The sequence below is a fragment of the Oncorhynchus mykiss genome, chromosome 18 (assembly GCF_057628025.1).
Source record: "Oncorhynchus mykiss isolate SJ-2025 chromosome 18, ASM5762802v1, whole genome shotgun sequence".
NCBI lineage: Eukaryota > Metazoa > Chordata > Actinopteri > Salmoniformes > Salmonidae > Oncorhynchus > Oncorhynchus mykiss.
In genome coordinates this window covers 66,836,115-66,849,054 of record NC_143039.1, presented here as the reverse complement: position 1 = coordinate 66,849,054, position 12,940 = coordinate 66,836,115, and the positions used below count along the sequence as shown (strand labels likewise).

At 45.6% G+C, this 12,940-nt stretch overlaps 1 protein-coding gene across 1 annotated transcript in view; it reads left to right on the top strand.

Annotated features, from left to right (window-relative positions):
* Positions 1-12,940, top strand: part of dync1i1a (dynein cytoplasmic 1 intermediate chain 1a) — a 112,300-nt gene that overhangs the window by 87,670 nt on the left and 11,690 nt on the right. The window contains 4 exon segments of the mRNA XM_090209177.1: positions 1,764-1,907; positions 4,244-4,375; positions 6,237-6,282; positions 6,457-6,680. Coding sequence (XP_090065303.1) covers positions 1,764-1,907; positions 4,244-4,375; positions 6,237-6,282; positions 6,457-6,680 — 546 coding nt within the window.

Below are 12,940 nucleotides of genomic sequence, written 5' to 3'. Positions count from 1 at the left end.
GGAGAGAGAGAGACAGGGGGAGGGAGAGAGAGAGAGACAGGGGGAGGGAGAGAGAGAGACGGGGGAGGGAGGGAGAGAGAGACAGGGGAGGGAGAGCGAGAGAGACGGGGGGAGGGAGAGAGAGAGACGGGGGAGGGAGGGAGAGAGAGAGAGACGGGGGAGGGAGAGAGAGAGACGGGGGGAGGGAGGGCGAGAGAGAGAGAGACGGGGGAGGGAGAGAGAGAGAGACGGGAGGAGGGAGAGAGAGACAGGGGAGGGAGAGAGACGGGGGAGGGAGGGCGAGAGAGAGAGAGACGGGGGAGGGAGAGAGAGAGAGACGGGAGGAGGGAGAGAGAGACAGGGGAGGGAGAGAGACGGGGGGAGGGAGAAAGAGAGAGACGGGGGAGAGAGACGGGGGGAGGGAGGGCGAGAGAGAGAGAGACGGGGGAGGGAGAGAGAGAGAGACGGGAGGAGGGAGAGAGAGACAGGGGAGGGAGAGAGACTGGGGGAGGGAGAAAGAGAGAGACGGGGGAGAGAGACGGAGAGATACGGAGAGAGCGAGATGGAGTCTCTCTTCTCTTTCTTTTATTCACTCATAAAACAGTAGATCCAAAAGAGAAAAGAAAACAATGCCGCCACACTTCATCCCTATTTCAGTTGAACCAGATCAAATGGGGTCTTCTCAGTGTGTAAACAGGGGAAAGTACTGCCAGTGGACCTACCGTGTAGGCTTTAGTTCTGGTTCAAGTTTAACTTGGGTCGACACAGAAAGAGTAGATATTGAATTGTTAAATAGTGTCAGCTCTGGAAAAACAGCACTGTACTCACTATAACATTCTCTTATGATTAGGACGAGAACCCAGAGTTTAACCTGACCAGGTCACATTGTGGTCAGTAAAACTCAGGACCCTCATGATCAACTAATCACTGGTTATAGGAGAGAAGGGTTGTGTCCCAAATGGCACCCTATTCATTAATAGTGCACTACTATTGACCAGGGCCCAGGGCACTATAAAGGAATAGGGTGCCATTTTGGGATACGCATTTAGAGTAGAGGCTACTATACAATCTTTATGCTGATACTGTGGAAGAAGCCATATGTGAGGCTCAGTGAAGAGGAACCAGAACTCAATAAACACAGTGTCAAAGAGAGGGGGTTCAAGGCCACGCTTGTCATGATGGAGGCTACACTTTGCGCTCCGCTGGCTCCTGCAGGGTTTGATGCTGTAATATAAAACGTCTGGGGCCACAATCCTTCACATTGTCTCTGTTGTTACCCCTACGTCACCCTCCTCTCCTCAGTAGACCCTGTACAGTCAACTCATCATCGCTCTCTCCCTCTCTCCTAACCCCCTTCCTCACTACACCACTTCTCTCTCACGCTCTTTCCCTCCTTACTCAAAACAACTGTTGTGCTCTCTTCCCACCTTCCTCTCTCTCTCTCCTCTTTCTCTCTCTCATCTCTTCTCTCTCTGCTCTCTTCTTTTTCTTTCTCTCCTCTTTCACTCTCTCTCCTCTTTCGCTCTCTCTCACTTCCCCCTCTCTCTCTCACTCTCTCCTTTCTCTCTCACCCCCTCTCTCTCCTTTTTCTTTCTCTCTCCATTTTTTTTTCTCTCCCCCCTTTCTCTCTCTCTCTCCCTTCTCTTTCTCTCTCTCTTTCCCATCTCTCTCCTCTCTATCTTTCTATCTGTCTTACTCTCTCTCTCCTCTCTATCTCTCTTGCTCACTTCCCCCTCTGTCTTCCTCTTTTTCTCTCCTTCTAACCCACCCCCTCTCTCCTCTAGTCTTCAGTGGTGTCGGTGAATGCCCGGTTCCATCCTAACCTGGTGGTGGGGGGAACTTACTCTGGTCAGATAGTCCTGTGGGACAACCGCAGCCACCGCAGGACTCCTGTACAGAGAACCCTCCTCTCAGCTGCAGCTCACACGGTAAGTCCACAGTGCATCCTCAATGGCACCCTATTCCCCATATAGTAAAGTGCACTTCTTCTGACCAGAGCCCTATAGGGAATAGGTACCACTTGGGATGCACACTAAGTTTCCATGTGCACTGAAACACTGAGACACCCACCCAACACCCTGTAACAGAAATGCACCGTGAGTTTATGTTAGTTTCAACATATACCACTGCTTTAGTTTAGAGCAGTAATACAGATACACGTCTGCAGCACACTGAAACATAACCCTGCAATCTGTGGCCTCAGACGGCATTCAAAACATATAATGCCCTTGTATATCCTATATCCTGTATCTTATATCCTATATCGTATATACTATATCCTGTATCTTATATCTAATCCTATATCTTATATACTATGTCCTATATCTTATATTATATTTGCTGTATCTTATATCCAATCCTATATCTTATATACTATATCCTACAGTTGAAGTCGGAAGTTTACATACACCTTAACCAAATACAATTCAACTCATTTTTTCATTATTCCTGACATTTAATCCAAGTAAAAATTCCCTGTTTTAGGTCAGTTAGGATCAGCACTTTATTTTAAGAATGTGAAATGTCAGAATAATAGTGGGGATAATTATTTATTTAATATTTTATTTCTTTCATCACATTCCCATTGGGTCAGATGTTTACATACACTCAATTAGTATTTGGTAGCATTGCCTTTAAATTGTTTAACTTGGGTCAAACGTTTCGGGTTTTGTACCTGTTTCCTCCAGTATCTTCACAAGGTCTTTTGCTGTTGTTCTGGGATTGATTTTCACTTTTCGCACCGAAGTACATTCATCTCTAGGAGACAGAACGCGTCTCCTTCCTGAGCGGTATGACGGCTGCGTTGTCCCATAGTGTTTATACTTGTGTACTATTGCTTGTACAGATGAACATGATACCTTGTGGAGGTCAACCATTATTATTTTTTCTGCAGTCTTGGCTGATTTCTTTTGATTTTCCCATAATGTCAAGCAAAGAGTCACTGAGTTTGAAGGTAGGCCTTGAAATACATCCACAGGTACACCTCCAATTGACTCAAAGGATGTCAATTAACCTATCAGAAGGTTCTAAAGCCATGACATCATTTTCTGGAATTTTCCAAGCTGTTTAAAGGCCAGTCAACTTAGGGGAGTGTTTGAAAAAATAGTTTTAATGACTCCAACCTAAGTGTTGTAAACTTCCGACTTCAACTGTATATCCTATTCTATATCTTATATCCTATATCTTATATACTATATCTTATATACTATATCCTGTCCTATACTTCATCCCCAACAAACCTTCTGAGTCTCAACACATTGTGAATACCACCCAAGGCAGGCAATAAAGTTTAATGGTGGAGGTGGGAGTAGTGGGGAATCATTGTAGCTTCACACACACACACACGCACACACACACACACACACACACACACACACACACACACACACACACACACACACACACACACACACACACACACGCACACACGCACACACGCACACACGCACACACGCACACACACACACACACACACACACACACACACACACACACTCTCTGCCCCTGGATGCCATACATGCCCCCAATAATGGGAGACTATGTCTAGGCCTTCTGAAAGGGGCCTTTGTGGGCGCCAAACAAAAATCAATTTGAGGGCAATAATTACATAATGGTTTCACACAACCCGCTGTATTTGCACAGCGCCGGATGACGGTGCCAAGTTGGAGTAAGGGTCTGTTGCACATTGGCATCTCATCACTCAATAAGAGCTTTGTGTCGTCTCAGGGTTATAGGAAGACATATTGTAGATGGATGTGCAAATTCACATCATACCTGCTAATGTCTTTCATAAGATATTACAGTTTGTGGAGGAAAATACATGTGAAATACACTACAGCTTATAGAAAGTAGTATAAGTATTAAGTGTAGAGCTATTTGAGAAGAATACACTACAGCTTATTGAAAGTAGTATGAGTATTAAGTGTAGAGCTATTTGAGAAGAATACACTACAGCTTATTGAAAGTAGTATGAGTATTAAGTGTAGAGCTATTTAAGAAACAACACTAGTTTGTAGATCCGAATGAAATAACTGAATTGGAACTTCAGTGGTATAATGTAGCTTAGTGTTATATGTATAACATACATACAGTATGTTGTCTGTGTATTCTGTTTATCGTAGCAGCACCATTTCACCAAGTCAAATTCTTATACATGCAAATGTATTTGGCAAATAACAGATGATACTGATAGCATCCAGTGTGTTTACAAATGGCCATTCTCTTTATGTGTCTGTTCTTCCTGTTTTTCCTGTCTGTACTATAGCACCCGGTGTACTGTGTAAACGTGGTGGGAACCCAGAACGCCAACAACCTGATCAAAGTGTCCACAGAGGGCAGGATGTGCTCCTGGAGTCTTGACATGCTCTCTTCAGCCACAGGAAAGAGCTGTTCCAGGGTCAGTCCTACCTGACCTGTAGCATTAAGTCCCTTCTCTTCAGACTGATCCACAGTCAGCAATCTGTAGAATTAAGGCCCATTTCTTCAAATCGATCCACAGTCAATTTTAATAAGGGCCATCTCTTCACACTGATCCACAGTCAGCAATCTCAAAGATATTAGCTTATCATATACAGTACCAGTCAAAAATGTGGACACACCTACTCAATTAATTGTTTTACTATTTTCTACATTGTAGAATAATAGTGAACACATCAAAACTATGAAATAACACATATGGAATCATGTAGTACTGAAAAAAGTGTTTAACAAATCCAAATATATTTTAGATTTTAGATTCTTCAAAGTAGCCACCCTTTGCCTTGATGACAGCTTTGCACACTCTTGGCGTTCTCTCAACCAGCTTCAATGTAGAAAATAGTAAAAAATAAAGAAAAACCCTTGAATGAGTAGGTGTGTCCAAACTTTTGACTGGTACTGTATGTAGCTCCCTCCAGTAACCATGAGCACAACCGTCCCTTGAATTTAACTGGCGGCTTTATTCTGTAGTTTTAGTCAGAATTATCACCTTCCGTAAGAACTATAAAGTAAATGAAAAATACAGTTAAGCACACTCTTACAACCTTCCTATCTTACGAGTGACTTATTAGCTTGGTATAACTCTGAAGTGCTGACATATATAAACAGTTTAGCCGGAGCTATAACAGTATCAGATTAAACACATGAATAAAGCAAAAATACCTCATTGGCTGCTTATTACAGAAGGGAGGAAATCAAACTTCACACTTATTATTCCTGGAATGAATTCACACTTCATCCTTAATTATTATAACGTTACCATCATAATGTACACGCTTAAACTTTTACAAACTACACCTGATGACATGAAAACTTAGCTAACACAGCGCGGGATTGCCTTCCCTCCAAAGGTGTGTTGCTACAATACTGTCCCCGTTACAACAGTTATTAGCCACGTAGTTCCACTTGTCTTATCATTTCCCCAGCATAGCGAACACATACACAATTAAAACAAAAAAACAACGACATAGACTTACAGGTTAATTGTCAGTTACACTGTGTATGACATATTGCATATGGTCATTAAAGAGAATGGTACTATAACTGACTCATCCAAAATATGTAACTAATTCCATGACAAAACGCTATCAAACGGTGTAACTAATTCCATGACAAAACGCTAACAAACGGTGTAACTAATTCCATGACAAAACGCTATCAAACGGTGTAACTAATTCCATGACAAAACGCTATCAAACGGTGTAACTAATTCCATGACAAAACGCTATCAAACGGTGTAACTAATTCCATGACAAAACGCTATCAAACGGTGTAACTAATTCCATGACAAAACGCTATCAAACGGTGTAACTAATTCCATGACAAAACGCTATCAAACGGTGTAACTAATTCCATGACAAAACGCTATCAAACACAATATGTGCTATATAACTGTGTGTCTATGTGATGTATGTTAGACTCATTGTAACTAGGTCAGCACAAACAATCTTAACACTTCCGAAAGTACATGATGATAGCAGCCATGTACAGACTACTGTACGACAATTGTGTTTTTCGTGAACATGAGGTTGAACCATTTAACCCTGTGTGTGTGTGTGTGTGTGTGTGTGTGTGTGTGTGTATGTGTGTGTGTGTGTGTGTGTGTGTGTGTGTGTGTGCGTGCGTGCGTGCGTGCTGGTGTGTGTTGGTGTGTGTGTGTGTGTGTGTGTGTGTGTGTGTGTGTGTGTGTGTGTGTGTGTGTGTGTGTGTGTGCGTGCGTGCGCATGTGTGTGCACGCGTGCGTGCGTGCGTGCGTGCGTGCGTGCGTGTGTGTGTTGTAGGAGAGCATGGAGCTGGTGTACAACAAGTCTAAAGCTTCAGCCTTCTGCTGCGTCTCTGTCTACACACACACACACACACACACACACACACACACACACACACACACACACACACACACACACACACACACACACACACACACACACACACACACACACACACACACACTTTAAGTTTAATGTTTTTATACAGTGTATCTCATAACCGTAATAATATCAGCTACAAGCTCCTGCCCCCCAAAATGTGTCCTCTGTTCTCTCTGACATGCTCTCTCTCTCTCTCCCATGCTCCTTTGCAGCAAGGCGGGGATCTGTGAAATGTTCGAGGGCCACTATGGGCCTGTGACGGGCCTCAGCTATCACAACGCCGTTGGCCCTGTAGACTTCTCCCACCTCTTCGTCACCTCGTCGTTTGACTGGACTGTCAAACTGTGGAGCACTGAGGTAAGAAGAGCTCTTCATTTCAACTTGTCCTCCAGGTCTCCTTTCACTGTCTGGTTAAAACTTCAACATGAATGGACTGGACTGAGAGGATTTTGGAAGGGAGGAGGGAAGGAGAGGGAGGAGGGAAGGAGGTTATGGGTTATGTGTCTGTGGCATTGAACCGACTGGACTGGAGTGGACTGTGGAGGGAGGAAGCAAAGTATGGATGAAGAAAGGGAATGAGGGATGGAGAGAAGGGGAGGAGTGAGACTGTTGACTGGGGTTCAAACCACAGAGAGGCAGCGTGGGCCAGGGAGGCTTCAGATATACAGTAAACCACAGAGAGGCAGCGTGGGCCAGGGAGACTGCAGATATACAGTAAACCACAGAGAGGCAGCGGGGGCCAGGGAGACTGCAGATATACAGTAAACCACAGAGAGGCAGCGGGGGCCAGGGAGACTGCAGATATACAGTAAACCACAGAGAGGCAGCGGGGGCCAGGGAGACTGCAGATATACAGTAAACCACAGAGAGGCAGCGGGGGCCAGAGAGGCTGTAGACTGCTGTGGAACTCCTCTCTCTCCCATTCTGACCTTTCTGTCTGGAGACAGAGAAGCGCACCACAACCACCACAGAGACGGACAGAGGGAGGAAGGAAGGAAGAAATCCATCGTGCTGGAAGGCCACAGTGTTGGTTTATGAAGACAAGGAGGGAAGAGACGAGGAGGGTAGAGGAGACTCACTCCACTGAAAGACCAAGATAGCATGAAAACCAAAATAAATACAACCCTAAAATAGAAAACAGACAATAAAAACATGTTCATCTTCAGTCTGGATCAATTTGATATACAGTAAACCACAGGGAGGCTGCAGATATACAGTAAACCACAGAGAGGCCAGGGAGGCTGCAGATATACAGTAAGCCACAGAGAGACAGCGGAGGCCAAGGAGGCTGCAGATATACAGTAAACCAGAGGGAGGCAGCGGAGGCAAGGGAGAATGCAGATATACAGTAAACCACAGAGAAGCAGCGGATGCCAAGGAGGCTGCAGATATACAGTAAACCAGAGGAAGGCCAAGGAGGCTGCAGATATACAGTAAACCACAGAGAGGCAGCGGAGGCAAGGGAGGCGGCAGATATACAGTAAACCACAGAGAAAGTGGAGGTCAAGGAGACTGCAGATATACAGTAAACCACAGAGAGACAGCGGAGGCCAAGGAGGCTGCAGATATACAGTAAACCACAGAGACAGCGGAGGCCAAGGAGGCTGCAGATATACAGTAAACCACAGAGAGGCAAAGGAGGCCAGGGAGGCTGCAGATATACAGTAAACCACAGAGAGGCAGCAGAGGCCAGGGAGGCTGCAGATATACAGTAAACCACAGAGGCAGCGGAGGCCAAGGAGGCTGCAGATATACAGTAAAACACAGAGAGGCAGCGGAGGCAAGGGAGGCTGCAGATATACAGTAAACCACAGGGAGGCCAGGGAGGCTGCAGATATACAGTAAATCACAGAGGCAGCGGAGGCCAAGGAGGCTTCAGATATACAGTTAACCACAGAGAGGCAGCGGAGGCCAGGGAGGCTGCAGATATACAGTAAACCACAGAGGCAGCGGAGACAAGGAGGCTGCAAATATACAGTAAACCACAGAGAGACAGCGGAGTCCAGGGAGGCTGCAGATATACAGTAAACCACAGAGAGGCCAAGGAAGCTGCAGATATACAGTAAACCACAGAGAGGCCAAGGAGGCAAGGGAGGCTGCAGATATACAGTAAACCACAGAGACAGCGGAGGCCAAGGAGGCTGCAGATATACAGTAAACCACAGAGAGACAGCGGAGGCCAGGGAGGCTGCAGATATACAGTAAACCACAGAGACAGTGGAGGTCAAGGAGACTGCAGATATACAGTAAACCACAGAGAGACAGCGGAGGCCAAGGAGGCTGCAGATATACAGTAAACCACAGAGACAGCGGAGGCCAAGGAGGCTGCAGATATACAGTAAACCACAGAGAGGCAGCGGGGGCCACGGAGGCTGCAGATATACAGTAAACCAGAGGGAGGCCAAGGAGGCTGCAGATATACAGTAAACCACAGAGAAGCAGCGGAGGCCAAGAAGGCTGCAGATATACAGTAAACCACAGAGAGACAGCGGAGGCCAGAGAGGCTGCAGATATACAGTAAACCACAGAGAGGCAGCAGAGGCATGGGAGGCTGCAGATATACAGTAAACCACAGAGAGACAGTGGAGGCCAAGGAGGCTGCAGATATACAGTAAACCACAGAGAGGCAGCGGAGGCCAAGGAGGCTGCAGATATACAGTAAACCAGAGGGAGGCCAAGGAGGCTGCAGATATATAATAAACCACAGAGAAGCAGTGGATGCCAAGGAGGCTGCAGATATACAGTAAACCACAGAGAGGCAACGGAGGCCAAGGAGGCTGCAGATATACAGTAAACCAGAGGGAGGCCAAGGAGGCTGCAGATATACAGTAAACCACAGAGAGACAGCGGAGGCCAGAGAGGCTGCAGATATACAGTAAACCACAGAGAGACAGCGGAGGCCAGAGAGGCTGCAGATATACAGTAAACCACAGAGAGACAGCGGAGGCCAGAGAGGCTGCAGATATACAGTAAACCACAGAGAGGCAGCGGAGGCAAGGGAGGCTGCAGATATACAGTAAACCACAGAGACAGCGGAGGCCAAGGAGACTTCATATATACAGTAAACCACAGAGCCAGCGGAGGCCAGGGAGGCTGCAGATATACAGTAAACCACAGGGAGGCCAGGGAGGCTGCAGATATACAGTAAATCACAGAGGCAGCGGAGGCCAAGGAGGCTGCAGATATACAGTAAACTACAGAGAGGCAGCGGAGGCCAGGGAGGCTGCAGATATACAGTAAACCACAGGGAGGCCTGGGAGGCTGCAGATATACAGTAAATCACAGAGGCAGCGGAGGCCAGGGAGGCTGCAGATATACAGTAAACCACAGAGAGGCAGCGGAGGCCAGGGAGGCTGCAGATATACAGTAAACCACAGAGAGACAGCGGAGGCCAGGGAGGCTGCAGATATACAGTAAACCACAGAGAGGCCAAGGAGGCTGCAGATATACAGTAAACCACAGAGAGGCCAAGGAGGCTGCAGATATACAGTAAACTCTAACATAGTTTTAAAACTTTTTTACCTGTGACATGTTAATATGTGTATGTATCATGCATGGTACACTCAACAGATACACTCAAAGCTCAGATACTGCAAGTGTATGTATTATTCAGTGATTTGTTCAACGTGTAGATTCACCAAGTCTATAACTCATATGTGAAGTATATCATGACAGTTATTTAAACTTTCTGCAGGAGTGAATTATTTTTTGGGTTTGAGGAATCTCCTCCCCTTTGAGGGGTACCACAGGAATGTATGTTTGTCTTCTGTCCCAGTGAGTGTGTGGATGTGGGCACACCTTAGCTGGCTAGCCTTTGCTTACCTAAGGCTACCCTAGAGGTTTACCTTCATCTTGCCAATCAACGCCATCAAAAGACAACGCTCTCTCCACAGAGACAAAAAGGCACCGCTCTCTCCACAGAGACAAAAAGACACCGCTCTCTCCACAGAGACAAAAAGACACCGCTCTCTCCACAGAGACAAAAAGGCACCGCTCTCTCCACAGAGACAAAAAGGCACCGCTCTCTCCACAGAGACAAAAAGACACCGCTCTCTCCACAGAGACAAAAAGACACCGCTCTCTCCACAGAGACAAAAAGACACCGCTCTCTCCACAGAGACAAAAAGACACCGCTCTCTCCACAGAGACAAAAAGACACCGCTCTCTCCACAGAGACAAAAAGACACTGCTCTCTCCACAGAGACAAAAAGGCACCGCTCTCTCCACAGAGACAAAAAGACACCGCTCTCTCCACAGAGACAAAAAGGCACCGCTCTCTCCACAGAGACAAAAAGACACCGCTCTCTCCACAGAGACAAAAAGACACCGCTCTCTCCACAGAGACAAAAAGACACCGCTCTCTCCACAGAGACAAAAAGACACCGCTCTCTCCACAGAGACAAAAAGGCACCGCTCTCTCCACAGAGACAAAAAGGCACCGCTCTCTCCACAGAGACAAAAAGACACCGCTCTCTCCACAGAGACAAAAAGGCCAGAATGCAGAAGTTGGAATGTGGCAAATATTGTGGTTGTGAAAACGTGTAGGTTCAGGTTGTGAGCTGCCAGACTGGGATGTTGACAGGGAGATGTATAGAGACTGAGAATGCATCTAGTTGGGACCATAGAAAAAGGTTTCTGTGTATGAAATGGCATTTGTCACATGCACCGAATACAACAGGTGTGGACCTTAACGTGAAATGCCTACTTACAAGCCCTTAACCAACAGTGTAGTTTAAAAAAAAATATATTTACTAAATAAACAAAAGTATATATATATATTTTTAAGTAACACAATAAAATAACAATACAGAGGCTATATACAGGGGGTACCGGTACCGAGTCAATGTGCAGGGGTACAGGTTAGTCCAGGTCATTTGTACATGTACAGTTGAAGTCGGAAGTTTACAAACACCTTAACCAAATAGAATTCAACTCATTTTTTCATTATTCCTGACATTTAATCCAAGTAAAAATTCCCTGTCTTAGGTCAGTTAGGATCACCACTTTATTTTCAGAATGTGAAATGTCAGAATAATAGTAGAGAGAGTTATTTATTTCAGCTTTTACTCCTTTCATCACATTCCCAGTGGGTCAGAAGTTTACATACACTCAATTAGTATTTGGTAGCATTGCCTTTAAATTGTTTAACTTGGGTCAAACGTTTCGGGTAGCCTTCCACAAGCTTCCAACAATAAGTTGCGTGAATTTTGGCCCATTCATCCTGACAGAGCTGGTGTAACTGAGTCAGGTTTGTAGGCCTCCTTGCTCGCACACGCTTTTTCAGTTCTGCCCACAAATGTTCTATAGGATTGAGGTCAGGGCTTTGTGATGGCACTCCAATACCTTGACTTTGTTGTCCTTAAGCCATTTTGCTACAACTTTGGAAGTATGCTTGGGGTCATTGTCCATTTGGAAGACCCATTTGCGACCAAGCTTTAACTTCCTGACTGATGTCTTGAGATGTTGCTTCAATATATCCACATAATTTTCCATCCTCATGATGCCATCTATTTTGTGAAGTGCATGAGTCCCTTCTACAGCAACGCACCCCCACAACATGATGCTGCACCCCCGTGCTTAATGGTTGGGATGGTGTTCTTCGGCTTGCAAGCATACCCCTTTTTCCTGCGAATATAACGATGGTCATTATGGCCAAACAGTTCTATTTTTGTTTCATCAGACCAGAGGACATTTCTCCAAAAGTACGATCTTTGTCTCCATGTGCAGTTGCAAACCGTAGATACTTTTGTACCTGTTTCCTCCAGCATCTTCACAAGGTCATTTGCTGTTGTTCTGGGATTGATTTGCACTTTTCGCACCAAAGTACGTTCATCTCTAGGAGACAGAATGCGTCTCCTTCCTCAGCAGTATGACAGCTGCGTGGTCCCATGGTGTTTATACTCGCGTACTATTGTTTGTACAGATGAAAGTGGTACCTTCAGGCATTTGGAAATTGCTCCCAAGGATGAACCAGACTTGTGGAGGTCTACAATTCTTTTTCTGAGGTCTTGGCTGAGTTTCATTTGACTTTCCCATGATGTCAAGCAGAGGCAGAGATGTCCTAACCGACTTGCCAAAACTATAGTTTGTTAACGACCTTTGTGGAGTGGTTGAAAAAAAGAGTTTTAATGACTCCAACCTAAGTGTATGTAAACTTCCGACTTCAACTGTAGGTAGGGGGAAAGGGACAGGTTATGTACCTGATGTACTAGTCAGATCACATTTATGAAGTTCTTCATAATGACTTCTCTGCCACTTTTCTGTTTCCCATTAGTTGTACTGTAGGATGTGTCCCTAATGGTCCTGTGGGCCCTGGTCAAATGTAGTGCACTAAATAGGGGATAGGGTGTAATTTGGGATGCACAATAGACTTGGTGAGAGATGTTTGTCGGAGACAGAGAGTGAATGGAAACACAGGAGGAAGACATGCCAGGATTCTCTCTGTTGGAATTCCAGTTTAGAATCTACAGGCCAGGATTCTCTCTGTTGGAATTCCAGTTTAGAATCTACAGGCCAGGATTCTCTCTGTTGGATGTCCAGTTTAGAATCTACAGGCCTGGATTCTCTCTGTTGGAATTCCAGTTTAGAATCTACAGGCCTGGATTCTCTCTGTTGGA